The sequence below is a fragment of the Neopsephotus bourkii genome, unplaced genomic scaffold, assembly GCF_033783945.1.
Source record: "Neopsephotus bourkii isolate Nb327-2 ecotype Australia unplaced genomic scaffold, CSIRO-AGI_Nbou_v1 NB_716, whole genome shotgun sequence".
NCBI classification, from domain to species: Eukaryota; Metazoa; Chordata; class Aves; order Psittaciformes; family Psittacidae; genus Neopsephotus; species Neopsephotus bourkii.
Genome location: NW_026901215.1, coordinates 1,522,292 through 1,548,793, shown reverse-complemented (window position 1 = coordinate 1,548,793; position 26,502 = coordinate 1,522,292). Strand labels below are relative to the sequence as shown.

The 26,502-nt window shown below is 46.1% G+C and overlaps 1 protein-coding gene across 6 annotated transcripts in view; it reads left to right on the top strand.

Annotated features, from left to right (window-relative positions):
- NRG2 (neuregulin 2) overlaps positions 1-26,502 on the top strand; it is a 151,544-nt gene that overhangs the window by 62,615 nt on the left and 62,427 nt on the right. The window contains exon 1 of one of the 6 annotated variants that reach the window (XM_061354022.1): positions 7,015-7,117. The exons of the other annotated variants lie outside the window; for them this stretch is intronic. Within the exon in view, the coding sequence (XP_061210006.1) occupies positions 7,030-7,117 (88 nt within the window). The 5' untranslated portion in view covers positions 7,015-7,029. Of the gene's footprint in view, positions 1-7,014; positions 7,118-26,502 lie in introns of those variants that run through there. 6 annotated transcript variants of the gene reach the window in all.

Genomic DNA, 26,502 nt, shown 5'->3' with positions numbered 1-26,502 from the left:
CATGGTGAGATGAGCCTTGGAATCCCCTTGCTTCAGGGAGCCTTGTGAACTCTTACACATCTGAGATGCCCTACATGCAGTCCCTCACCCAGGATCAGATCTCTAGAAACTACAAGAGCAGCTTCTGAGTATTCTTGTTCCAGGTGGTCTCAGTTTCTGCTGTCCAACCTTTCCTCTGTCCAAGTTCTCTTCTGAATGAGGGAACTTACATATCAAATGTCCCTTTTTTGTCCTTGGTCATGTGTCTGTGGCTCTAGATGCATTTCATCTTAGTAAAACAGCACCTGCGTCTGGGCAGCAGCCTTTAGGCTATAGATCTGAGGAACTAATGGATATATGGGTCTTGTGAGAGGGAGGGGTAATGATGGATCAGGGGATGCACAAGTTAGAGTGATCACATGTAAGCAGTACTTCCTATAGAATTCCCTAGGCTGTGCGTGGGTCTGGCACAGTGCTTAGCCGAGGATCAGTCTTAGATCCACTCAGATGAACAGCTGAGGTGTTAGAGTGCCTCTCATTACAGGGTCCAGCTAGGCACAGGCTTTGCCTCCGCTTCCACTCCTCCAGCACAGACTGACCCTGTGTGCAGGTGAAGGACCGAGGGGGAGAGGCTTCCTGCTATCACTTCAATATAAACATTCCTAAAAGCAACCTTCTGATTTCTTTGTAGGAGGCTCTAACCTGCTGAGGCCTTCAGCACTTCAGCAGAGTCGCCTCTAGAGAAAAGAAACCATAAGAATTCATGGAATTTTCCACAAATCTTCCTGACCTTTTCTGGCCAGACGTACTTGAAAGGCTTAGGATGTGAATGGAGGATGCTCTGTTCCTTGGTTTCACATGAAAAATGCTGTTGATTGCAGGAGGAGGGAATGGAAATAAGGAGGCAGTTTTGAAGGAAATGGCAGATGTCTCTAGCTGTTATGAAAAGTGTCCAGGAGGGTTTCAGAGAATCTGAGGGCAGCTGGCTCAGCACGGAGCTGATTCTGCTTTTAAAGTATCAGGGCATCTGTAGAGATGGACATGACAATTAACTGGAGCTGTCCGAGCCTGGTTACTGAGGCTGATCCACAGCAGGGTTGCTCTGGCCAGCCTCAGAGGCTCAATGTGCAAGAAGCAAAGGATAAGTCTGTGATGTAAAGCCAGTCACTGAAGCCCATCAGCTCAGGCCTGTCACACAAAAACTCTCAGTGCTGCTGCTTCCAAAGTGAGGAGGAAACCTCTGTCCAAGCTCAGCACCGTCATGGCTATGGTAGGCCAGGAGCACCCATGGTCACAAGGTGGCTGATGTGCCTGCTGTGTGAGGCCACCCAAACATCAAAGGGCACCAGCGTGAGGCACCCGCAGAGACACCCCATAGTACCCCTCATCTCAGCAATGGAGCCTTGTCTAGCCCCACTTTGGACCCCCATGGAGCAGCTGCAAACAAGGGCTGTGGTTTATCAAAGCTTTCAGTGCCTCTGCTGTCATCAGAGTCCAAGAGATTGGTTTGCAGAATGTGTCAGGAGTGCAGAGACCATCTTCAGGAGACAAACCAGTGGTGGCTTGCCTGTCTTCCTGCCTGCTTTTAGAAGCTAATCTAGCTGGGTTTCAATGAGAGTCGATAACATAAGCTCACTTCTGTAAGCAAAAATGTATATGGCTATTAGACATAACACCTATGTGATGAATCGTGTCAAGGTGAGGATTTCATTCCATAAGGATGAAAAGGAAAAGAAGTTGCAATGTGAAGTATCCCACTGGGGTTGGTGGGGTCAGGTGCCTATCAATCATCCACAAAACCTGTCCCGTTTCGGAGCTGTGTTTGAAGCGCAGTGGGAGATAAGGCTGGACTTGGGAGAGTGCAGATGTGAAACACGAGCACGGCAACATGCCATGTGTGCAAAAGAAGAACATCAGATGATGGTCGGATGGAGCTTATCCAGGCCCTTACTGGACAAATAAATAGCTGTACTTGTGTGGTTTTTCTGTTTTCCAACAAAAGGTATAGCAAAGGTGCAAAAGAGGGATATGTTTTCGGTTTTAAAATACCTTTCCTAGCTTTCCAGTTCCAGCAGACAAACCTGTTGTTGAGCTGATGATCCAGCAAGTGCCAGCATCATTTCTTCTGGCACAAGATGCTTGTTGTGAGGACATAACACTGAGGACCTGTTTTTGACCCTGGCTGTGAAGGAGCTGTCTGAACACCAGTGACAGGAAGGCTGCTTTACAATAGTTTTGCTTCAGAGAACCTGCTGGTAGGATTCTGTGTATCTCCAACTTGTGGTGGGTCAGGAGCCCGAGCTTTGCTGCTTTCACAGTGCTGTAGTCTTCCCGTCAAATCTGCAGTGTTTTGTCAGAGCAGGGTCATGGAGAAATGGTGCCTAGTGGATTGCCTTGATAAGCCAAAAGGATGCTGACAGGTACAGTCCTGCTGTGTTGTCTTATTCTACCTCGCTAGAAATAATGTGCAAGTATTTCTTGCTGCCACCGATTTTGGGTCGACTCCACTCTTAAAGAGGAGCTTGACAATTCTAGGACAGACCATGTAATGCGGCACAGAGGTTCCCCAGAAGCTGATGGCCACCTCCTGATGATGGCAGTGAGAGCAGAGTTAAGCCAGTATCAAGAGCTTTTGAAAACGCCACGATATAAATGGGCCATTGTGCTTCCAAGATTGCTGCCATAAATACAGCCTCGGAAGCTCGCGGAGCATGCGCGCCTGCCTCTGCTTCTGAAATTAGTAGGAGCTGGAGTGGGCTCGCCGTCTGGGTTTCAGCGGATATCAAGCAGCACTCATGGGTCAGCGCTGGTTTTTAATCTCCCTCAGGATGGGGGATGTTGTATTAATAATTCATTTCCAGACGCAGACCTTGCCGTTGCAAGCTACCCCGCTTTCCCCTGGCGAGTGCACTGCTCTTCTGCCTGGGAGTGGTGCCTTATATCCTTCCAGACAAGAAGCCAGGATGCAATGCAGCAGTGTGACTCTCAGCTGCGGACTCTGTTCTCTACCGAGCCGACCTGGGATTTCTGTTGGAAGAAGTAATTTTACAGCTGCTGACTGCAATGGATACTGTGTGGGGGAAGAGGTAGGGAGGTTCTCGTTCACCTGATCTTGGTTATGACCTCCTGGGCATTGGTTATTAAGGAGCCCAACTTGTTAGGTTGGCATATAGGCAAATCCTAACAATGGGTGAGGACACTGTCTGGTAAACTTGCCCTGCTGCTCTCACAGTGTTGTAAAATCAGTGTGCTGGGTTTCATGCAAGAATTAGCTGTGCTTATGGTATGGCTCAGTCTCTTAAATAATGACATGCCTCCTTTTCTTTAAGCTTAAAGCTGCACAGGAATTGTGAGACTAGAAAAAACCACACGTTGGTGGTGTTTTAGGTTATAACTCTCCATGAGACTATTTAAAGCAATGAGCATTAAAAACTATTTCAGAATGAAGTATGAAGCGACTTGTGAGAGCACAGCCTTTAAAATACATGTCCCACCAGATGAGGCACCTGGGGCACCAAACTGGAATATCCTTCCCATTGGTAGGTTTTATTATATCAGTATTATTAGCTCCTGTGTTTGCGTGTCGGGATTGTTCAGGAAAGAGCATATTCCACACATCTGTGATGCTAAAGCTGGATCTAGAGGGGCGGATCCCTGCCCTGGACAGGGGCCAGCCAGTTGGAAAAGATATCAAGATGTGTGAGGTGTACACCTGCCAAGGCAAAAAATAATTTGCATATAATATTGTTCATCTGCCACAGGTGAGACTGTGATTGCTGCCAAGGTACCGAAATACACACATCCTGTGTTGCTGGTGCTGTTTCTTCCCATCACATGTTCCAGGCTGGTTAGGACAGTGTGGCCGAGTCAGACGCTGTACTTTTGCTTCTTTGACTTGGTAATTTTCGTTTTGTGATGCTGAAGCTGAGCTGTGCTTTGCTGTGCAGAGCTTCACCCTCTGAGAACTGTTCAGCATAGGGAATCTTGGTTATTTGTTAGTGGGGAAAAAAGGTAGGGCACCATCTGAGGTGCACTTGTTAACTCTAACATATCTTCACTGAAGTCAAGCACTTTAGAAAGATGATCCCAAGAAAACACAGACTCTGTGTCTTTAACAGGAACAAAGGCACTGATTTGCTGGAGTGGAGGAAGAGCTATAGTTCCGAAATGGAGTGGGGTGGGGGGAGCAAAATACTGCAGAATTTATATGAAGATACCCGTGATAAATATATTTCAAGATGAAAATAAAATTGCAAAAGAAAAAAAAGGAGGGAGAGAAGTGTGTTTTTCATGACATATCCATTTGGGAGACATGTGCTGGCAAAGGAGCTATGGCTGGCAGTAAAACATCAAAGGCCCTCAAAAGCTAAAGCAAGAGAACTCTGTTCAGGCCTCATTATTGATTTGGATGGCTGAATTAATCACTGGTGGTTGACATGGGACTAGTGACCATGATGAGTTTTTGTTCATATGGGCTAGCAGATGAGAGTTCTAATCATAAATAAGACACTCCTGAGGATTCAAAGGAACTGATTTCCCAAGGCTGAGGAAAACTGAATGAAGTTGATTGGGTGTTAAAGTATTCACAGGAAAGTATGAGTAAGAACCAGGAGCTCTTTGAGCAGAGGCCAAGAAAGTTGAGATTTCACTCAAGAAAGAGGACAAGGTTTAGCTAATATTCATCGTAGCTTGGTAGTAATGAAAGCAACAACTGGAAGCAATAATAAGGTTAACAGGTTTAGAAAAGAGAAAAATAGGTAGCAATCCATGTGCATCTGGAGTTATGGTGTGTAGACAACAAGTTGAAGACATCTGGGGGGAAATTGCCTATCAAGTGCAGCTCAAGTACAGAATTAACAGACTCTGGAAAGATATTAGCAAAGAGAACTATGGTTATGAGCCAAGTAGTGAAATAACCATATGGAAATTGTCATTCATAATGACTTAGAAGGCACTAACTGGTCAGTAATTGCTATTATCGTGCATTTGGAAAAGAAACAGAATGATATGCTAGTACTGTCCACAGAGGGTATTAAAGCAATGTATGTTAGGCTCAAACTCCAAATCAGTAGGCTTAGTAACTTTTATCTAATAACTGAAAGCAAGTTTGTTTAGGTGCTCTCCAGTGCGTGCCTCCTAGCCTTTTGTAAGGCTATATAGAAGTTATGCAGTGTGGTAATGTCCTCTGGAACTGCCCTTAAACTGGAAAATAAGTGTTGTAAGCTCTCCAATGTACCTAATATACAGGCAAAGAAGTGAGTGAGTAGCACATACCAAAAAGTCATTGCTGGCAGGCAGGCAGGCAGTAGTCTCTAGTGAGACTGTTGCCACCAGAAATCTGGAGGTGAATGAACATGCTCATAAAATTAACAAGGTGACACAGAGACTGATGGAGCTTTAAGCATCAGTGGGAAGAAAGAAGCTGGAGCGGGTAATCTGAGTGGCTTGGCACCATGGCTCCTTTAAAACAAAATGAAGCTTCACCACAGAGTGGTACTGTGAAGGAGCAAGAAATTCTTGCTAGTTAGAGAGCAGGGGACTGTGTATGGCAAAGCAGGGGCTTGATAGAAGCTCCAGTAGCAATGTAAAATAACGTATTTTCCTCATGAAGCCCAGTGTCCAAATGTCACTCTTGGGGGTTAAAAGGCTGGGAATGGGTGGCAGTAGGGATTTTGCTTCTGTATTTGCCTCTGTATGCAAAAGACAATGGAATACTGCCTGGGTTTTGTATTCCTAGCTTAAGTAGGATATTGCAAAATGGGATAGCCACAGATAGGATCCCTGAGCCAGAGAAAATGCTATACAGCAAGAAGTAGAAAAAAGCTTCATCTGTTTAGCTTATCAAAAAAGAAAAAGGTTGAGGGATAACTTGATTGAAGTGCATAAATACTTCCATGGCAGAAAATACCAGTTGCTGAAGGGCTTTTTCATCTAGGGGAGAAAACAAGAGTAAGAAACAATGGCTGGACAGTGAAGCCAGAGACTCTACTTCAGAGCAGGCAGGCATTTTTAACAATGAGGGCGATTAACCACTGGGAGAAGATCCCAAGGGGGCTGATAGCTCGTTCATTTCTGGATGTCCATACAGCAGGCGGGAGTGCTGCTCTGGAGGACGTGCTTTACTCACGGCCATGGACTTGGATTTGATTCATGGATAAGTGGATCGAATGCGCTAGCCAGTGCCTTATGGCTTATGGCCCCTTTGGGCCTCTGAAGCCCTTAGCTGCATCTGGGAATGATTTGGCAGTACTCTGGGGCTTTCCAGCTGGGGATCCTGATGGACTTTGGGCATGGCTTGCCCTACAGAAGGAGATTGGGCTGAGTCACTCATCACATGTTGGACCTGTGGAAAAGGGCCTTGTTAACCCCCAAGCAGATGAGACATGGGCTTAATCAACCACCTAGAGCTCCCAGAGATGGAGGACAGATACGAGAATTGCAGGTAAGGGCTCTCCAGCTATTCCTAGCTTTTGGAAAGACCTCCTGAGACAGCAAAGAGCTGGGTGCAAGGGCAGTTGAAGTCACTCTTATTTATGGTGGGAACAACAGCATGAGGAGAAAGGCCAACTTAATCCCTCTGCAGGGTCAAAGCAGATTAAGAATGGGTTGCAAGCCTCTAGCTCTTTCTTTAGACTCCACTGCTTCCCACATATCACCGAGATCTGAGCCCCAGCAGTTCCCCAGAACATGTATTTCTGTGATGCTCCAGAAGTTCAGAGCTTACTTGCAGCCAGAGACAGAATCAGCAAGTGGAAAACCATCTCTAGACTTCATGTGTCCAAGACACTCTTGGGAGAGCTACTCCCACCCTGTAGCACTGCTCACCTTGTCCTCCCACTGTAACCCAGTGCATCTTTTCAGACAACTGGGAGCAGAGAGCAAATGGTTAAAGTTTTGCTTCTCCACCCAGTGGTGGGTGTTGTCTGTGTTAGAAACAATATAAGAACAGTCGGAAGTTGCAGCTGGCAAGTAACATTTGGAGTAGCAGTCGTGGGGCATATAGATCTGGTGTGGACTGTCTTTTCCTGAGACTGTAAACACTTGTGCAGAATGTCCGAGAGCAAGAAAAAAGGGAAAGGAAAGAGCAAAAAGAACAAAGAAGGGAAAAAAGGGGAAAGAGAACCTGAACCAGGAAAAGGTACTTCCCATTTTTTAACAAATTTTACTTAAAGGAAGAAGAGAGAAGCCAGAAAGCCAGCAGGAATGTACTTGTGGGTTGCATGAGGGTGCAAATGATAGGGAGCGTTTGCTAAGCAAGTGTGCAAATCTCTGCATCTCATTCATATTTCATGCTGCTATAGATCTGCTTGCCTTTTGATCTTCTCTATTTAATTTTATTTTTTTTCCTTTTAAAATACCCAAAGCCTCAAGAATTCAGGGCAATGTACTCTCAAAAACCAGCAGCACTTGGTTCCTGTCACGGTGATATGGTAATTGTAGGGGGTTTGTGCTAATTCTCGGGGGTTCTGGTGTGTTGTGTTTTGATGTTTGGTTGATTGTTTTCTTGCTTCTTCCTGAGATAAATATCAAAACCCACTATTTTGGAGGATCACAGGGACTGTTCCTTGGGAAAACCCATCTCTCAGAGATTAGATAAAAGTTACAGTCTCTCTTTCTGATGTAACTGCATTGAGTTGTAGTTAAAAGACATGAGGACTGTAAACCTTCACTCTCTGCTGATACACTTAACTAGTGAAATCAAGGTGTTCCTTAGAGGAGATCTGACTGTTCCTTGCAAAATGAGCAAGGCAGTATTTCAGATGTTGCCAGGATAAAATGTTTACATTGCCTTTAACTGATGAAGGTTGATTGCTGAGTAAATGGGGAGCATGAGTTGGGGCAATATGAGAACTGCCTTGGAAAGTTACAGAAGGATTGGTAATGCAGCACAGTGGTATTTCTTTCTCGGTCATGGTATCAGAGAGGGATTATCTCTGGCTGTTTCTTATCTGTGGTTTATCTGGCAATGCATTTGGAGAGAGAGGCAACTCTCTCAGACTTTGTGTTTTATCAGTGCTAAGAGAAGCTACAAGCTGGACCAGTCCTGGAGGAGTCTGTCAGTTTACCTCTTCACTTGCCTGGATGCAGTTCTGCTCTTGGTCCCGATATGACAGCAGTGATTGCTCTCGACCTGAACAGCTTTGTTTTGGCTTCATACAGCATCACTGGTGGCAGGATTTGCCCCTATACTTTTCCATGCATTTACTCTGAATAGAGACCCACCACCCTGCAGTGCCTGGAGCTGCCGAGGTGGCAGTGGGTGCTGATGCCTTGGCAGGCTCACCTCACGCATGGTCTCCTGCTTATGACATCAGACCATAGCTGTTGCTGTGGGATCTGGGAGGAGACTTTTGGGATAGCTTCAGGACAGGGAGCTTGAAACCATCAAGCAGAGACAGCAGCTGCTTGAAGATGACCAGATCTGTCCAAGGGGCTCTAGAGTGTGCTGGAGCTGGGGGCTGTCTCATTGCATTCACCCTGTCTGTATCTCAGCCAAAGAAAAGAAAGGTTCTGGATTTGGCTTGCACAGTATGAGCATGGTCCTTTTATTGCATTAATTACTAACTAGATTACGTAGATCCAGGTCACTTCTTTGCCCTGTATTGCTGCAGAGTTTGCCCATTGTTAGCTCTGTGGGTCCATCAGAGGACGACACTTGGTTGTCTGTGGTGCCTCTGAACGAAGTTTCACTTTGTGTTGGGCTGTTTGGGATTAGTGGAATCTGTGAATACCTTTTCCCATCATAGGTCAGCTTTGCTGTGTGGTCTAAGGGGCACAGCAATGCTTCCCCAAAGGGACTTTTAGAAGAGAAGAGTTCTTCCTCCTGTCACTTATGAGCAGATGCCCTAGTCCTGGTACACAGACCCTTGCTTCAGGCAGTGGACTCTTCAGCTTGTGATTGGACCTCAGACTGCCTCTCTGGCATGATCTGGCTGATGCAAAATGGAACCCTGGCATAAATCAGGCAACCTCCAGGGTACTGCAAGGGGCATTTGTGTTGTTTCTTCCAGGTTATAGTATTTCCATGCAAGTGGGATGTGCTGACCCCTCTGAAACCAGGAGGCAGAAGAGGAACCTACAGAAATCTTACACAGACTCCAAGGAGGTCCAGGCAGGAACATTTGCTTGATTGGCAGTACAAGGGAGACTCAGGGGATGATAACAGAGTGGAAAGCCTTCCTTCTTCACACTGCATCCCTGACCTGCTCTGGCTGCTGAGGGTCAAACTTTGTTACCTATGACACTCTGATAGTCTTGATCTACCCTTGTGCTCATAGGTGTCTGTATGAGAAATTACCCTTAAACACCCATTCCTGGTGTGCTCTGTAGAGAGCCCTGGACAGCTCTGTCATGGAATAATGCTTCCTTGACTTCCAGAGGTGATCTCCCAGCCCTACGCACTGGTCTGGGGAATTGCCCCATGTAGTAAAGCTATTGACTGCCAGTGAATCAGAGCAGCAGAAAAACCTCTTAGAGGAGGAATGAGCTGAAACGGTAGTTTCAGGAAACAGCACTGATGTCCTGTGGTGACTGCGAGATTTCCCCTGAGGTCTCTCAAACTTAGGGGAGGAGAGGTTCTTCCACTGTGGCTTTTAACACAATTGTTTTGGCTTCTGTGAATATGTAAAAGAAGATGCTGATCTCATGTGAAGTGCTAGCTTTGTTCTGAGGACAAGGGCTATCTTTAACCTAAACTCACATGTTCATGCCGCTATACAGCTGACATAAAGTGAGTGCCTTGCCTACAGATCTAGGCAGTGGAACAGCCTGTAAAGGCCTCCAGAGGGAGATGGTGTCCACCTATGAAGAAGCACCATCACAATCCTTCTTTTAGACACTTGTAGCATGCATTGGAAAGTAGACTGTCCCCCACCCAACACACATAGAAGGCACACCCTGTAGGGACTACGTGAGCTGCAGAATGTAGCAACAAACCAGCAAATACACGTATAATGCTCCCACAATGTTGGCAAAGGTCAGATCTGGAAGAGAACTTCCTCACTGCAAGAGGAGATGGTACTTTATCAGACAGTGGATGGCCTGGGGCAAGCAAAGACTTGACACTCAGGCAGGACTGTGGGTGTAAAGGAAGTTGCCCTTTCGCATAGAAAGATTTGGGGTAGACTTTGGAGAAGTGGAACAAATAAACTGAGAGCAGAGCAGGATGAGCACTTGCCAGAGCTGTGGCAGTGGATTAGGAAGCCAGTGCACCAGCTTCATGGGGAGATGGTCAGGAGAAGAAGCAAAAGGGCTGGAGGAAACCTTGATGGTGAGGTACACAAGGAGTGAATTGGAAAGGGAAGGGTAATGGGACTGGGACAGACTGTATTTTCTATGTACTTCTGTGAGGTCAGTTGGGGAGAGAAGACCAGGGAAATGTAAAGCATTTGCTTGATCAAATTCTCCAGCAATTCCAAGCATTCTCTCTTATTTTGACTTGGCGGTAAGGAAAACATTGCATGTGCTTAAGGATTGTCTTGTCAGTGCTAATAACATTGGCAACAGGAATGGTACCTTCCTCTTGAACTGCCTGTGGCAAATGCTAATGCTGGAGAACTCCTCGGAGAGCATGTGAGCAGTCTCCGTAGAGGGTACCATGCTTCGGTAGGAACCAGCTTAACCTCAGTTCACAGACAAGTCAGGCTTTGGTGGAAGAGTTGTGCAGAAAGGTATTACAGTAGAAACTTGAGGTCTTTCAGAAGGAAGGTGCTTCTGGGCATGAGCCAGTGGTGGAATAGCAGCAGTAGGCTAGCCAGGATCTATCAGCCTGGGATGCTTTAGAGTGCTGCCACATTAACACGGAGATGGTGAGGGATGTGGAAGTCCCTTGCAGATGCTAGGTGCAAGCTTTGTGATGGAAACTCATGCTAGTAGAGACACTCAACAGTAATGCAACCAAAACAGTTCACTGCTGGCTAAGGTACATTTGTGTGAGCTATGTCCACATTGCAGGGTGAATGTGCTTTTGTTTTTTTCTTAGTCTTCTGTTCACAGGAAAAACACCAGTTCTAAGGAGCTCTTAGAAGCATTAGCCAAAAGGTTTGTTTACCAGAGGGATAACCCACAGCAGATCTCCTACAGTAGCAGTTTTGTTCTCTATAAACACCCAGACACACAAGGTACCAGATGTCAGCTGTGCTTCAGGATCTGTCCACATGCATGGTTTCACTAGATCATGTCCTCTGGCTAAACTAATAGCCTACTGCTGCCATTGCCATGTGGCTGAGAGCACACATGTAGCCAGTTACTACGGATCAGCCAACGTGCAGTAACTTGCTCAGCATGGGAATGGGGGGGTCTGACTCACAAGCTCCAGTGATTCATGCTGGGGTAAAGGAAAAGGTTGTATGTCCCAGCTGCTTTCTGGTGTTTTTGCTGGAGCTCACTAGCTGTGCAGAAGGAAGGATGGATAAATGAGCATGGAGCTCTGTTTCTCCACTTTATGTGGCTCATATCTCGGGTGTTAATACAAACGGAAGGTTATGGGAGAGAGACCCATCAGGGTTGAGGAATAACCCATCTCTCCATTCAGGCAGACTATGGGGCTGGGAATTGCCAGAGGGGCAGAATGGATCAGAATGGTACATTAGTAAGTGATCCTACTGTGGAGCTGGTGATTCAGAAGTGCTGGCATCCCATTCTCAATCCCTTTCTGGAGGTGGGTGTAAGTACCCTGGGAAAAGCAGTCTCTGGTGAGAGGAGGAACGTGTAGAGGGGCTGAGCACAGCCTGGCTGCTGACCTTTGTAGTCATGCGCACTCTCTTGCCTTGGTTAATGTTATGGGCTCTAGCTGCAAAGCCATATTGCCATGAATAGCATGGCTCTGGCATCCTGTATCTGCACTGCCAGCCTCCTGCTCTGAGTGCCACTGATCTCCTGTCTTGGTTCAGCACTGAGCTCTAGTGGGACTGCAGCAGTGCTTGAACTCAGACTGACTGGAGAAGATGGGATAAGACTAGTGCCTGGATCTGCATCTCGCTTCCAGGGGCAGTGAGAGGAGGGGAAAGGAGGCATTTTTTCCTCTGATCTCTCCATTCTTTTTCCCTTTGATTCCAGTGAACACTTTCAGGTGCATGAGAAGCGTTCAGCATGGGGGTGGTATGACCACGTGCCTTTCTTAGTGCCTGGGAAATTTGTTACAGTGAGGTAACAACAATCAGTGAGTGGAGCCATGTGTAGGTCATGCATGGCTCTTGGTTGGATGTGCTTGTTTTCTTCTGGGAGCAAAGCTCCATAAAAACAAAGTGTCTCTTGAAGAGAACTTGAAGGATGTAAGTTCAAGAGCAGCTGAGCTTGCAGCTCATGACTAGGACTATAAATTCTGGTCATTTTCTTTGGCTGAGAAGTTGCAGGACTGCTATGTCCCAGCAAAGGCTGGCCATCCACTGTGGTCAAGCCATGGTTGGGGCTCCTGTGCCGTGCTTCAGACAGAAAACTGTGTTTTGAACTGACGTGACCTTCAGCTGTCTCGTCTCTGACAAGAGCGGTGTTATGTTGCTGCATTTTTGAGATGTTCCAAATTGCAATAACAAATACAAGTAATAGTGGTAAAAATTAAACATTTAGGTAATTAATAACTCTGGTAATTAGGCTTGGCAGACTCAGTCATAATGTCCGGAAGGTAAGAGCTCCTGAATGTGAGGGAGAGCTGCTTTGTGGAGAGTAGCGCTAAGCAGCACAAGGCCGTCTCCACGCAGTAGGGGTGATGATCAACCTTTTGAGCAGTCCAATGTCCTGGAACTTTTCTACAGCTTGTTGCATCCTTACTAACCCTGTAAACTTCTGACTACACATACAAGTCAGAGCCCAGTTTTTCTTGCTGAATTTTCATGCCTGCTGAGGATGGGGATGTGAAAGGAACCGCATTTGCTCTCCTGAGACTCAGTGAATGCCAGCTCAGAAAGGCTGATACGGATGTGTGAGATGGGCAGAAAAGTGTTCTTTAGGGAAGCAGTGAAACTTTAATTTACTTCAAAACTACCCAAAACTCAGGTGGTTTAGTGGTTTGAGTTGGGGGTTTTTTTCTGTTGGTTTTTTTTTTATTTTTATTTTTTTTTTAAGCCCAAAAATTTGAAGCAGATTTCCTATGTCATTGACTCATGTTTGGAAGCCCTTCAGAGAAACATCTTTTTTTGGTGTCAGAATTTGCACATTTGCTTAATTGGAGGGTAAAATCAGGTTAAAATCTATCAGCCAGGTTCTCAGCAGATGTGTCTCTGACCTACCTCTTCTGGCTTTGTTGGGGGGGTGTGTATGTGATCTCTCCAGCTGAGCACCCAACCCTCTTCCTTTCAGCAGCTTTTTTATTTGAAGGCTGGGTCTTTATTCCCACTCCCAAAGCTGTGTATGTGTGCATGGGTCCATATGTTTGTGCTCATGTGAACTTCTTTTTACACTTTGAAGTCCATGGCACTTTGCAGGAGTCCCGTTTCCTGATGCATTCCAGCCCTCCGGGGGGTGTGAGTCTACAGTTTTGGCCTGCACACTACTGTGGAAATGCCTGTACTGATCCTGTTGCTCCTTGTATGCCTCTTGCACATCGCTTCCTCTAGTCAAACCATTGACAAAACACCCATCCTCAGTAGCTGTCTCTGCTTCAAAGCACCCGAGTGCTCCTGGAGAGAAGCCTCTTTGCTCTGGGGGCAAACTGGTCATGCTTCAGGAGTGGTGCATGAGCAATGTGGGCTTGTGAAGGCTTCACAGAGAAGCTAGTGTTGGCCAGATTATTGATAGCACTCCCAGATTCATGATGTGACAAGTCAGATCAGCAAGTGAGCTCAGGTCCCAGCGTAGAACGGGCTATTGATGCTCTTGGGAGAAGATTGGCCAGGGAGCTGAGGTAAAGGCACTGCCTTGAGCCTGGCCGTGTCCTTTACCTGTACTGCATGGGTGTTCAGGTGCCTGTCTCCTGTGCCATTTTCCAAGCTCTGGCGAGTGGGACAGAACTGACAGGGAGCAATGCTTAGTTTGGAGCTGACAGAGGGAGGATGTTTCAGCTGGTAGCACAGTTGTTCTGCACAGCAGGGAAGCCAGCTTCAGCCGTGCCCATGCTAACTTGCTGCTCTCTGCAGGGGAAAAGCCTCAGCTGCACTACAAAGACAAAAAGGGAAATCACCTGCCTGACTTCCATTGCAGGGTTTGTAAGCAAGAGGAAAGCTGATGGGTTTAAGAGTGGGAGACACTGCAGTGGTTACTGCTGCTGGTACCTTGCTCCCATTTGGGTAGACAATGCAAAGCAAGGGTTTCTCAGACAGCAGCTCTCCAGAGCTGCCTGTACTGCTGCTATGCCTGCTCCACGGTGCAATCACTTGATGGGCACAGCAACTTGTGCAGCAGCATCAGTTCTCCATCACACAGTGTCCCAGTGCTAGGCTGTGTGACTTCTGCCATGAGCAGAGCAAATTGCAGATCTTGTGCTATGAATCTTGGTTGCTGAAAATGGCTGAGGTATTAAAGTGATTCAGGTCCAGAAAGTCTTGTTAACAGGTCCTGGATCCATAGGTCAAGCTGCTGGAGTTGGGCAAGCTGACTTTCCAAAAGGGCAGCAACATGCCTGATTGCTGCTACCCAAGCAGCAGTTTGTTTCTCGCAGAGATCATGCATGTTTCATCAGCTCATTCAGGCTTTTGCCTGAAGGGCAAGGACAAGGAATGCGATGAACTCCTCTTTGGCATGGCAGTGTATTTTGCTTCACATTTGTCAATAAATGAGATTAAGTTTCTGTATTTGTGCTGAGAGGCTGCGTGAGAGGCACGTTTAATGAATGCTAAAATAAACTCTCCGGCTAGCTGTTGGGTAACAAACACAGCTAAGATTTGCATTGTAGAAGAGGTACGAACATTGCAGAGATGCCAGTTATATGACCATGAGAAAGGGATTCAGCCCAAAACAGAAATTATCCTGGATCTTACCTGAAATGATGACTCAGTACGAAAAGCAGCATGTGTATAATAATATCTATGCTTCTCCTCTACTTGGAAAAACATTTCCCACTCAGTCCTTGGTTACCTCTCCCAGTCCTTCCAAGTATGAATACCCTTTTTCCAGAATCTGAAACTTTTCCCCTAAAAAGGTCATCTCAGAATTATAGGAGGCAGCATGAATTACCTACTTGTGGGTGTCCTTCCCATTGCCCCCCCATGATGAGCCCTTGGTACCACCTTTTTGTCCAACAGGGCTAGTGAGACTGTTTAGGAATAAGAAAACCTTTCTGCTGTCTGAAATGGACACATTACATTAAGGAAGAGATGTGATAAACTCTTGGGTAACTCGGTTCAGGACCCCCCGAAGATATGTTAGTGGGTGGATTTCAGGAGGGACATCTTGGCAAATAATGCTGGTACTTGGGGGAGAAAATGGTAAAAATCTCGAGGACTTGTTGTGGATGATGGTTAAATGAGCACTTGAGTTTCCTGCAGGGGGTGGACAGTGCCCATCCCATGCTGTGATTATAGGTTATAGGCTTATAGGTATCCATGCTGCACTGCAGCAGCCCGCTCCTTGACAACGAGGCTGAGGATCTGACTCAGCTTTCCTGATTCACGGTTGTGCACTTTCAAACGTGAGATTGAAGAGATTTGTTGATAACCAAAGAAGAGCTGTCAAGGAAAAAGGTTGCCATGGGCAAACGGTCCTTGCCCATCCAGCACAATGTCTGCAGAGCAGTCAGGAGAGAACATTGTTATGTGAAGACATTCTGAGCAACCTTTTCTTTTGATTGCTTGGGTACCAGTATTGGTAAAGCAGCAGTAAAGGCATGATGCAAGTTTGGGCTGTGTAGGCCTAGCGCTTAGCCTGTATGTACTGGTTATAGTGCATGCTTCTGCCTCTTCAGTGCTCCTCTATCTCAGCTGATTTGTGAAGGCAGGGTCATGGGTCCTGCTGCTGCTGCTGTAGGTGCTGCAGACCCTTCACAGGGCAGGTGATCTCAGCTTCCACAGACCTCTCAGGCTTTAATTTCTTTCAGTAACACTTCTAGCTCTTCTACTGTCAAACTCCTAGGTGCAGGACTCCTGATTCTGCAGAAAGCAGCTGCAATGCTGCTGTGATTCCTTACAGCTTTTCCTAAGCTGAATTCCAGGGAATTGCTCCTTTCTGTGGTTGAGCTTATCCATTCTACCTGCTGCTGATGGGGCTGAAGAGAAAGCGGGAGTGGCAAAGAAGTGTTGTGCAATGGAAATATGTTGATAACAGCTTTCTTATCCACCTCTGTCCACATAGCATGTCTTGGGCCGGTTGTTTGAATTATTAGTGCTTCTGGAGAGGTTTCCTTGTCTATCCTATATTTAGAAAATGTGGGCAGGCCATGAATTTTAAGAACAACCCTTGTGTTAACAGGGCCATTGCTCATTTCATGTGTTGTAACATTTTGTGTTGGTAATGTTTTGAGGCGGTGATTGAGAGAGATGGCATGAGTCACAGCTCTGGTTTTCTTACGGGGTTAGGTAGGTGTCTTGTTCATTTTTAGGGGGTTAGAAAGGAGAAAAAGCAGCAGTAGTAATCTGAAGAACTGCCAACAGCTTTGGTTTTAGTGCCAGAACTGTGATAATCTGGTATTTCCCGTGAAGCCCTAGGTGTTGTGCTGGCTTTATTTTCTGTGTCTCTCTGATTTCTCTTGTCCTTTGTCATTGCAGGGCAAAGCTTAAACATTCACAATATCAAAGACAATAACAGGCCTCCAACACATCTCTCGGTGGATAGCTCATTACATTTAATCCAATATCACAATTTTTGAGAAGGAGAAGCAGCCCAATTTATGATTTCCAGGTGAGCTGAGCTGAGTGTGAGCATCTCTGTCCACTCGTCCATTCTCCTTCTTCTCTTTGTGGACACCAAATGCCTCTTGTACGTATTTGCTGTCTGCTCACACTCTTGGAGAACTACACGTCTCTGAGGCTGCCCCATCTCTTCTGCCATGTGCAGGCTCAGCAGCAGCCTCATTGTAATAGTCGGGGCCCTGGCCTTGAAATGTCTTGGGTGCTTCCCCCAGCAGGAGTTTTCTGCACTGAAGCCTCAGGGCTTGTCTGCACAGGGAGGCTCTTGCAAAACATGCTTGGCCTAGGGTGTGAATTTAAAGGGAAAGAATTATTCTGCACCAGATTACTGCCTTAAACTGTCTTATTCTGCAGAAAAAGGCTGTTATTTTACCATGCTGCTGGCTGGAATTGGTTGATCCACTGCACCTGACCTGAGCAGCCAAAGGCTCTTGTGGGAGAGCTCTGATCTGAGCTTGGGTTCTTGGTGCTGGCTCCAGTTGGCACTGTGGAGGAGGCATGGAGGTGGCAGGGAAGAGGATGGTACCCTCAGGTTCTCTGTCCACCCAGAAAAGTGGGACCACATCAGAGCAGAGCCTACTTGAGGGGCTCTTGCTACTCTCTGGAGAAGCCACCCCAAATAGGGAGGCTGCACAGACCAACCCGAGCTGATGGTCCCCCTTCCTCAGGATTGGGCTTGGATTATCTGCTCGAGTCCAAACCTGTCAGAGCAGCCTGGGACTCAACTTGATGAATTACCCTGAGTCAGCAGCCCTTCGTGCAGCACTCTTAGTCCACGTGAGCTGGCTGAGTTGTTGGGGCAGTGTGCTTCGGGAGTTCTGTGTAGGTATGGTGTTTTGCTGTGTAGACTGAGAATATGGTCCTCACCAAGAGCTGTCAGACTGGCCATCCTTGCTGCCATCTGTGGCCTTCATGTGCCACAGCATAAAGCTTCCTGAAGTCTTAAAACCACCGCCTTTGGTGCTGTCTCAGCCCCGCCATGCCTGACCTGGGATGCTGGAGAAATGGTTCTATGGGGAGCTCACTGTGGCCCATGGGTGGACTCTACCTGCTAAGCTAGGGTCAGAGGCATGGTGGTGGTCCCCAGCCTGGCTCCTGGAGGTTGATGGAGGTCCTATGCCCCAGTCACACTGGTGCAAGGCTGCTAGAGCTTTCTGTGTGAATCATTACAGTGGCTTTTGCAAGGTTGGTATGAGTAAGGAAGAACCTTGTCATTTGGAAGCGAGAGAAGAGACCCTGGAAACAGCTTTTCACCCCAGAGGATTGAAGGGACACTATGACAGCACAGAAGGTCACATAAATGAAGCACTCTTTCTTTATGTCTCCACTGAGGCCAAAGGTGGAAGCCCAAACATCCCTAGCTGCTCCTGGCCGGTTTTCACTTGGTACATCTGTACTCCCTGGAAGTTGTCACTGCAGTCACTGAAGACAAGAGCATAGCAGGACTGGCAGAAAGGGAGAGACATTGATGTGAAGCATAGGCCTGCTGTCAGCTGGATTAATGAGGGTAAAAATGCATGCGGGAGTTACAAGCCTCTAGGCATTAGGGTAGAAAAACAGCTCTGTCCTGAGAGAATGCAGAAGACTTCCCTACTGAGAAGTTATTGAAAATGAGTAAGTGATACTTGCTGCCATGAAGTGGAGGTCCCTGTCTAGCAAAGAGCATGGTCTAACCCAACATGGTACCTCTCTGCAGCATGGTGGTCTTTTCTGGCTGCTCTCTGTGCCTGTCACGAGTCCCCATGCGTCACCGAAGCCTTCTCCTGTTCTTCACTGCTGGAGCTGCCCTGCTAACTGAGTTGGCTGCTTGAGGACTCATCAGAGCTGAAATGATTTATTCCTCAGCAGTTTATTGTAAATGAGCCATTGGAAGTCTTTCAAAAGCCATCTTATCTTGACCTAAGCTCAGCTAAATGTTTTAGCAGCATCAGCTTTACATAACAAGTTAGAGGTAGGGGAGAATTCTGGGAGGATAAAGTTTATGTTGATAAATGGTCCTTGCTGACCAGGATCTCCCCCTCAGAGTTACCTGGTTATCAGAGCATCACTGACACAGGAATTACAAGCCAGCTGCCTCAGAAAAATATGATGGCTTGCTTGTTTAGTCTGGGTGTCTGATAAAAGGCCAAGCTATCTGTATGAAATCAGGTAATGCTTTGCCAGCATTTAGATTGTAGAAAAGCCTCTTGATAGAGCCCTAGCACCCCAAATTAATTCCAGTTGGTAGAAACAGGGGAGTATCACATGGGCTGAAAGCTGGGTGGGGAGGACCATGAACAATGGATAAGGATAAACAGCAGTGTGTCAAATTGTCAGGGGAGTGAAGGGGAGCACAGTGTTGGGAGCTAAAGTCTTGCCAACTGCTGCCCTTGGTGGTGAGCCGCGCGTAGTTAACCTCTGCTGTGGTTCCTGGGGGCTGCTGCAGCGGTGAAGAGGAATGCGTGAGGGTCGTTGGGAAGTTGGGTCTGTTTGTCTTTAGTTACCTGGGGAGGTGTTTGAGAGGAGCCTTCAGACGGCAGGGCTGATGTGTGATTGTCTGAGGTGTCTGTTCTGCTTTTGTTCGTGTTCGCAAAGACTCTCCCTGTTAATTATCTGATATTTTGACCAGACATTTATTTACTACTTAATTACAAAGGGAGGGGTGCAAGCTGAGAAATGGCATGAAAAGCATAATAGGGTAGGCTGTGCTCGACTGTGATGTTTAGTCTTCATGATCCCTTGGCTTTGGGTGAGTCCGAGGCGTCCTTGCTCTTTCAAAAAGCAGATTTGGGATTGGATCCTTCCTCTGTACACATTCAGGGATCCTGTAGCTACAAACAGAAGCACTTAGTTGAGCAGGAAGGCTTTCTTCTCCTGGTGTTTCAAGCTTGACCACTGCATAGAGGAACTGCCACTGCAGGGACAGACAGGGCATGAGGGTGAAGAGCCTTGCACAGTGTTGAGTACAAGTGGAAGCTCAACTTCTACATCCTGCAGCCAGGGGGAGAATGTGACCAGAGAGTGACACAGCCTTGAAGCAGCACTGAAGTATTTCTGAGCTGTTTATGACAGTGGAGCTCCTTATGCACCATCCCAAACTGGCAGAAAACCAGTATTCAGGTGCCTGTCTGAGAGGATGATTCAGGCCCTCTCGATTTCATGATGAGAAGGCTGCCTGGAGCTCTTCAGTGAGATGTGGGAGGTAGGCAGCATCTGCAGAAATGAAAGGAAGATGAGACTGGGGCTTAAGAGCGATGTTCAAGGTTTTCAAGATCATTGGTTTTTGCAAAGGAAAGAAAAAACATGCAGCCAAGGTGAATTGAGAGAAGGACAAAGATGAGTGATTTTGTTTGTGACTGGTGGCAGCTGCTATGGGCAAAGAGAAGAAAATGGATAGAAGAGGCAGTGTAAAGAACTGGAAGACAAAAGGAGAGATGAGCTTCATCTTTGGAAATAGGTGGAACATCTCTTTTGCACCTGGAGACCAAAAGAGCCTCACAGGTCTCAGTAGTTGATAATGTGGCTAGGCTCCCCATCACCTGCTAACTATTGTGCCCTTGTTCTGATGGCCTTCCTTGCAGGGACCCAGGCATTTACCCAGAGGGGATTTAGTGCTGCCTGTTGGAGAGGATGGGATCAGGTATATCCGTGAAGTCAGCCAGGTCTTGGGGCACTCTGTGGGATGCAGAGTAGATGTGTAGGTTGTTTGTGGGTGTGGATCCTGGTGAATTTGATGGATGCTGCAGGGCTGATCCCATTTTAGGGCAGGGATGTGATCAGCTCGACTTCTGAAAGGTTAATCCAAGCTTATTCTTGTAATCCTGTGATGTGTTGTCCCCCTGAACCTTCTCTTTGGGCCTTTCCAGGTTGATTTTGTAGATGCTGAAGATGGTAAAGGTCTAACCAGGCCTTTCCAGGTCAGCTCCTCAGCACCACTTCACCTTCTATGTGTTGATCAGAAACTAAATCAGACACACAGGGCACTTAGACTGAATGTTTCCTACAGAACTGTTCCTCAGCAGAGGAGTCCCTACTCTTTCCACCAGGTTTTCCATACTATGTCTCAGACCCCTGAGCTCCGTTCCTTGGGTTTCTAGATGGTTGGTGGAATTTTCCTTAAGCTGGAGTGTCTGGACAGAGAGGCGCCTTCTTTCTTGTCTAGCTCAACTGCCTTCTTGCTTTTCAATGTCAGTCTTGCATAGAGATGAGAACCATCCATGCTTATAATAGAATATGAATCCCACATTGTGCCCTGTCTTTTCTCAGGTCTTCCTTGGATCCCAAACTCCTTCCGCTTGTTGTCACTGCAGCTTAAAATTGGCATTTGTGGTGGCATCCAGAGGTCCTGGCTGCAGCATTGTTCCTCTTGTGCTATTCACAGCACAGAGTCATAACAAGAGACAGTCCCTGCCCCAAGTATATTAAGTGGGATCTTTGAGAGAGGAAATGGAAGTGCAGAGAAGGGTTGTGAATTGTCCCACTTTGCGCAACATTTCTGGGATAAAACCCAGCACTATTAATAGCTTTTTGCTCAATAACCATCCTTTGTTCAGAACTCTGGTTTTCACCTTAAGTTGTTTGTGTTGTGCAGGATCTGTTGGCCAGTTTGGCTGAAGTTCCTACCTTGTGATCTACAGCTAGACATAAAGCAGGTCTAATAAACCCCCGTTAATGTTGAACTCAGAATAGTCTTTCTGCTCAGGCCACCACTATGATGCTCATTGTCTTTTCTTCACCCACATTTTGCTGCCACATCATTGGTCTTTGTTTCAGGTTACTTTCCTTCTGCAATGTCACCTACAATATTACTTGTGTCACACCTTCCTTTGTTGCTCTTCCTCAAGTCCTTTGGTGGAGTAGCTGGACAACCAGCAAGTTTGCTTACATTAAAACCTCAAATTTGCGTTACCGTCATTCTTACTTGCTGCCCATGAATGTTCCATAAGGTGAACTTTGTGCCAAAAATGTTTGTGGAAGCAGAAACTGATGATTAAATTTAAACAAAGAGTTACAGGAAGCAAATCTTAAAATTGCAACTGTATGTTTGTGATAATAAGAGCTCTGTCACTGCTGTCAGGGGCTAGAATTGATGGAGGCCACAAAATCTCTTTATCCAACCAAAATGAGCCAGAGTTGCTTGATTTTTTTTTTCTTTTAAGCACAAGCCACAAACTGCTCATGAGCAATTTACAAGCCAAAAATTAGCCAGGATGGCTTTCCAGAGAATAGTTCTGGAGAATATTGCAATAAGCAGTACTCAAGTATAAAATGGGGGAAAATAAGGATAAAAAAATTAATCAGGAAGAGCTGACATCCTTGAGACTCCTGGCAGCCGTAAAGCAGCCTGGTTGGGGGACATTTCAGTGTGAGCCACCCATCGCTGTGCTTCAGTGGGGGTCCGGAGCTATTCAGAACAATGCTGGGAAGCCGCACTCAGGACAAGGCAGGAGACACGCTGTGTTAGTGTCTCCACTGGGCAGTGCCCAGAGTCCCAAATGGAATTTACAGCTAGCTGCTTCCCTGCAGCCCATGGAGGAGGGTGGCCCCTTCTCTGCAGGGCTCAGGCACTCCGTGGGCTCAACCGGTGCTGTTGGGCTCCTCTCTGCAGACAGTGTTCTGTCACGTGCAAAGGCTTCTGCTAGTTTTAATGGAGAGGTCAATGTGTGGGAAGAGAGCTGAACTTGGCCTGATGTGGGTCATCACTCCAGCAGCAGCAGAGACCCAGGGCATCCTGTGCATTGGGAGCTCATTATAGTATAGGGTGGTAATTCCATACTCAGTTAGTGGGGTTTGGGCACGTATGTATCTGGCTGTCTTGGAAATGCTGTCTCAGGGATGAGCTTTATTTTTTTTCCTTTTTCCTGTGTTAGGATGAAAACCAGACCTGCGGTCACTGTCTGAGGTTCTTTTGGTACCAGTGCTTTAAAGCAGTTCTTGAGTTAACAGAAAAAAAAAACCCAAAACTTTTAATCTTTCTAATATAACATTACAGAGAACAAACAAGCCTTTAATGCAAGCCCCAGGGTCTCTTGTGGGGAGATCCTGATAAAAACACTGCTTTCTGTTTTGGAAATACCCTCTGGTGGATTTGTCAAAACCCTACCAGAGACAATGGTGAACTTTCAAAGTTAAGCAGAGACATGGAAAAAGAAAATCTTGTAATTAAGGCTGCAAGTGGTTGGCTTTTGTCACGGAATGCTGGGGAACATGATTTTATAGGTTAAAAATCCTCCCACCTCAGTGTTAGGGACTACTAATCGAATTTAATTGTCCAGCTATTGAAGTGTTTTCTTCTTTGGATGGATGCCTGCTTTGTGCAGTGTTTCCACCTGGTTGTGTATGAAACACTGGGCCCAGGACTTCATGGGAGGTCAGAATGGGTGCAAGCTGGACTGTTGCATCTGGCGTTCACTTGACCTCTGCCTGCCCCAAGTTAACATCTTCCTAACTGATCCCAATGTTTGCTGACTGTTCCGTACCTGCTGATGTTTAGGCATGCTTAAAAACACTTGTTAAAAGTGACTTCACCCTGCTGGGGCAGGGAAAGGAGGCAGATCCTGCACTGGGATTCTGCTGCTACAGGCTGGGTTTGAATGGAGCTGTGAGGTGCTGCAGATGGTGTTCATGGTCTTCCCAACCTTAGACCTCACCTCTGGGGTCCTCATTCTATTTAAATACAATATATTGAGAAAGGAGGACAGGGATGTCTAGAAGTGTTGTGCTAAGAGTAAATCACTGGTCCTTTGCTTTTGCACCTAACTTAGATGGGCACGAGACATATGAGCTAGACAGAGAGAAAGGTTGACTTGCTCATGTGCCTCACACAGACTTAGCTTGCATTTATGTTTGTAGCCCTTGGTTTTTTTGTCCTCTTGTCACTGGGAGAGCCCAGGCAGTGCATGCAGTCTCTTAAATAAATTTCACCTCCTGTTTAACTGAGTGGGGTTTTTTTACCCACGTTTTTGGAAACACTCTTGTGGTTGATAGAGCTGTAGAACACCAAATAGTTTTTTCATCCCTTTCTGGAACTGATGATTTTCCACTGATGGCCATTGTACATCAGCAAATCCTTCCCTGTAACCTGAAAATTGCTTTTATCTTTGCCATGGCCTTAAGGGGTCTGTGTATGGTTTCATGTACAGATTTCTTGAGAAAGTTGTAATGAAACAAGGGGGTTTGCTATCTTAGATTGTTTTATTTCCTGGGGTGAGGGTTACACTTTCCTTTGGTGATTGAAAGATAATGAATGCCACCCTGGTCTTTACCAGGATACTAGGACAAGCAATCTGTGCTTAGTGTTCAGTGGCTAAAACAAAGAATAGATGTATTTTGAAGTTTTAGATGCCCTGGATAATCTGTTTGTTGGCTGGGTCTTGACTGGCCATCCACAGAGTATGGGTGGGCCATTTTTCTATCTGATTGTGAAGATAAAGATAAAGCTATATTTTATGAATTGCTGTTTTCAAGGTCATGTGGAAATTGAGCAGTTCATAAAATATATCTTTGAACAAAGATATGTTTGATTATAGAAAATATGATCCCAGAATCAATTGGGTATAAACAAGATGTTGCCTTTAGGGTTGAAAACACATTGTTAGAGGCATGAAGAGCAGAAATTGTCACTGCTGTCTTTGTGTGGCTATTGTTTTTGGTTTTAATAGGAACAGAATGAATGACATTTTTCCACCAGACCACTTATGCTCAACTATACCTCCAGGACAACTTCCTGGCCAAAAATATTCAAAACAAACAAACACAATAGCAATTCTACTCCAATTACATTGTTTGCAAACCAGCTAGTGTTCATAGAGTACTAGGTTTGGCAAATCCAAGCACTTCAGTCCTGGATTTTAATATTAGATATTTGTATGTGAATTACTTGTAGCTGTTGTGCTATTCAGGTAACTGGTGGAGTGGCAACATGGATGGGCACCTCTAGCATCTCTTCCCAATCTGATAAAAGCATGCCCTAGCTGTTATAGCAATTTGGCTGAAAAGCCTGGGTATTGGAAAGACATCCTTGCCCAGTGGCCAGATGCTCATTGATTTCACTGGAGCTGAGATTTCAGCCTAGGGCTCTGGACCAAATCATACACCAATTTAAAAACTTTCCCTTGAAAGAATAACTAAATTTTAAGTGTGGGAAAGAGAAAGACAGAGGAGGAGGAATTTATCAATTGCTCTTTTATGTAAGAGGAGCCAGTATTTATAAGAGGAGAGTGAACTCAGTGGCTTTGTGGAACCTTTTCCTGTGCTTTGAGCTGCCAGAAGGATCCTACAGAGAGCAAGCCTAAATCAGCAAACCTGTTTGTGACTTTTCAGTCAGTTTTCTTTGGCTGATGGGAATTATCATGGAAATAGTAATTGCTGTAACTCACAGTTTTAAATATACATAATGCTGTGGATTGGTATTGTAGTCATTACTCCTTCCTGACTTAGAAGGCTACAGGATCCTAGCTAAGGGAAAAAAACTTGTATGGTAGAGATGCTATAGGACATGAAGGGAAGAAGAATAATGCGGTCATTCTGGCTCCAGCAAGGTTTCCAAGCTTCATTGCAACCCCAAGTCTGCTGATCTCAGTCTTTTCAGAATCTTCAGACTTCCACTCATTTGGGTCCTCTCCACATCTCTGTCTGTGAGTCAGCTGGGTGGATGTCCTCAGCAGACCCTCTAGGACCTGGGAGAGTGGTTCCATCATCGTCATACCTCATGTCTCCAGCTGTCAGGGTAAGGGGTCTCCAGGACCACAAAGCTATGCCTCTGACTCCTGCTGGTGTACCTCTGCAGGAAGGGCACAGCAGCATGGTGCATGCTAGGCACAGAGCACATCTCTTCTGTCCTTGGAGAGCTTTGGGTTATTAAGCCTATGCCCTTACAGTTACTGCACAGATAGACCCATGGACACTGGAGGCAAGATGTGTATGCCCCAAAGTGAGCCACGTCATCTAGCGCTTGCTCCCACAGTGGTGTCCCTACCATCACAGATGGAGTAAGAGAAACATGGATGTGTGTTAATTGAAAGGCTTAGCAGTAGCCATAACAGAATGCTGCCCCTTGGAAATTTGACATTGTGCCTTTCTTGCCTAGGATGCAGAGCTCTGATTGAGATTCTGCAGTGTGCACAGTCAGCACTGTGATAAAGTCTGACCATCCTTTTTTGCATTAACTGGAAATGCAAGTTGCCTAAAGCATAAATTATATTACAGATAATTTGTTACATTTTATATTCTTAATTTGAAGCCTGTAGTTAATCACTGGTGAGTTGTGGCAGAGATTGATATAGGGTGATATGTCAATGTGACATCAAGGTTCTCTTTGATAGGCTCTGGACTGTGTATGGTTTGTGGAAGTTGTGTCTATCCATTGAATAAAGCTGGGGTCTGTTAGGGTGGTGAGGCACTGGAATAGGTTGTCCAGGGAGGTTGTGAATGCTTCATCCCTGGCATTGTTCAAGGCTAGGTTGGACGAGGCCTTGGGTAATATGGTTTAGAGCGAGGTGTCCCTGCCCCTGGCAGGGGGGGTGGAACTTGATGGTCTTAAGGTCCTTTCCAACCCTAACTATGATATGATTCTATAATGCAGATATGTCTTTAGTCAAATACAGCCCTGTTACCTTCAGGAGCATTGGAAATCTCAGAGGAGCTCTCGTGACCCTGCCACCAAAGAGCTGAACTCCATTCAGAGTCCCAGCTGCACAAAGCATTTTTCAGCCTCTCTTTTCCATGGCCATGGGAGTTCAAGCTAAGTTGCCTTCTCCTTCAGTGGCTC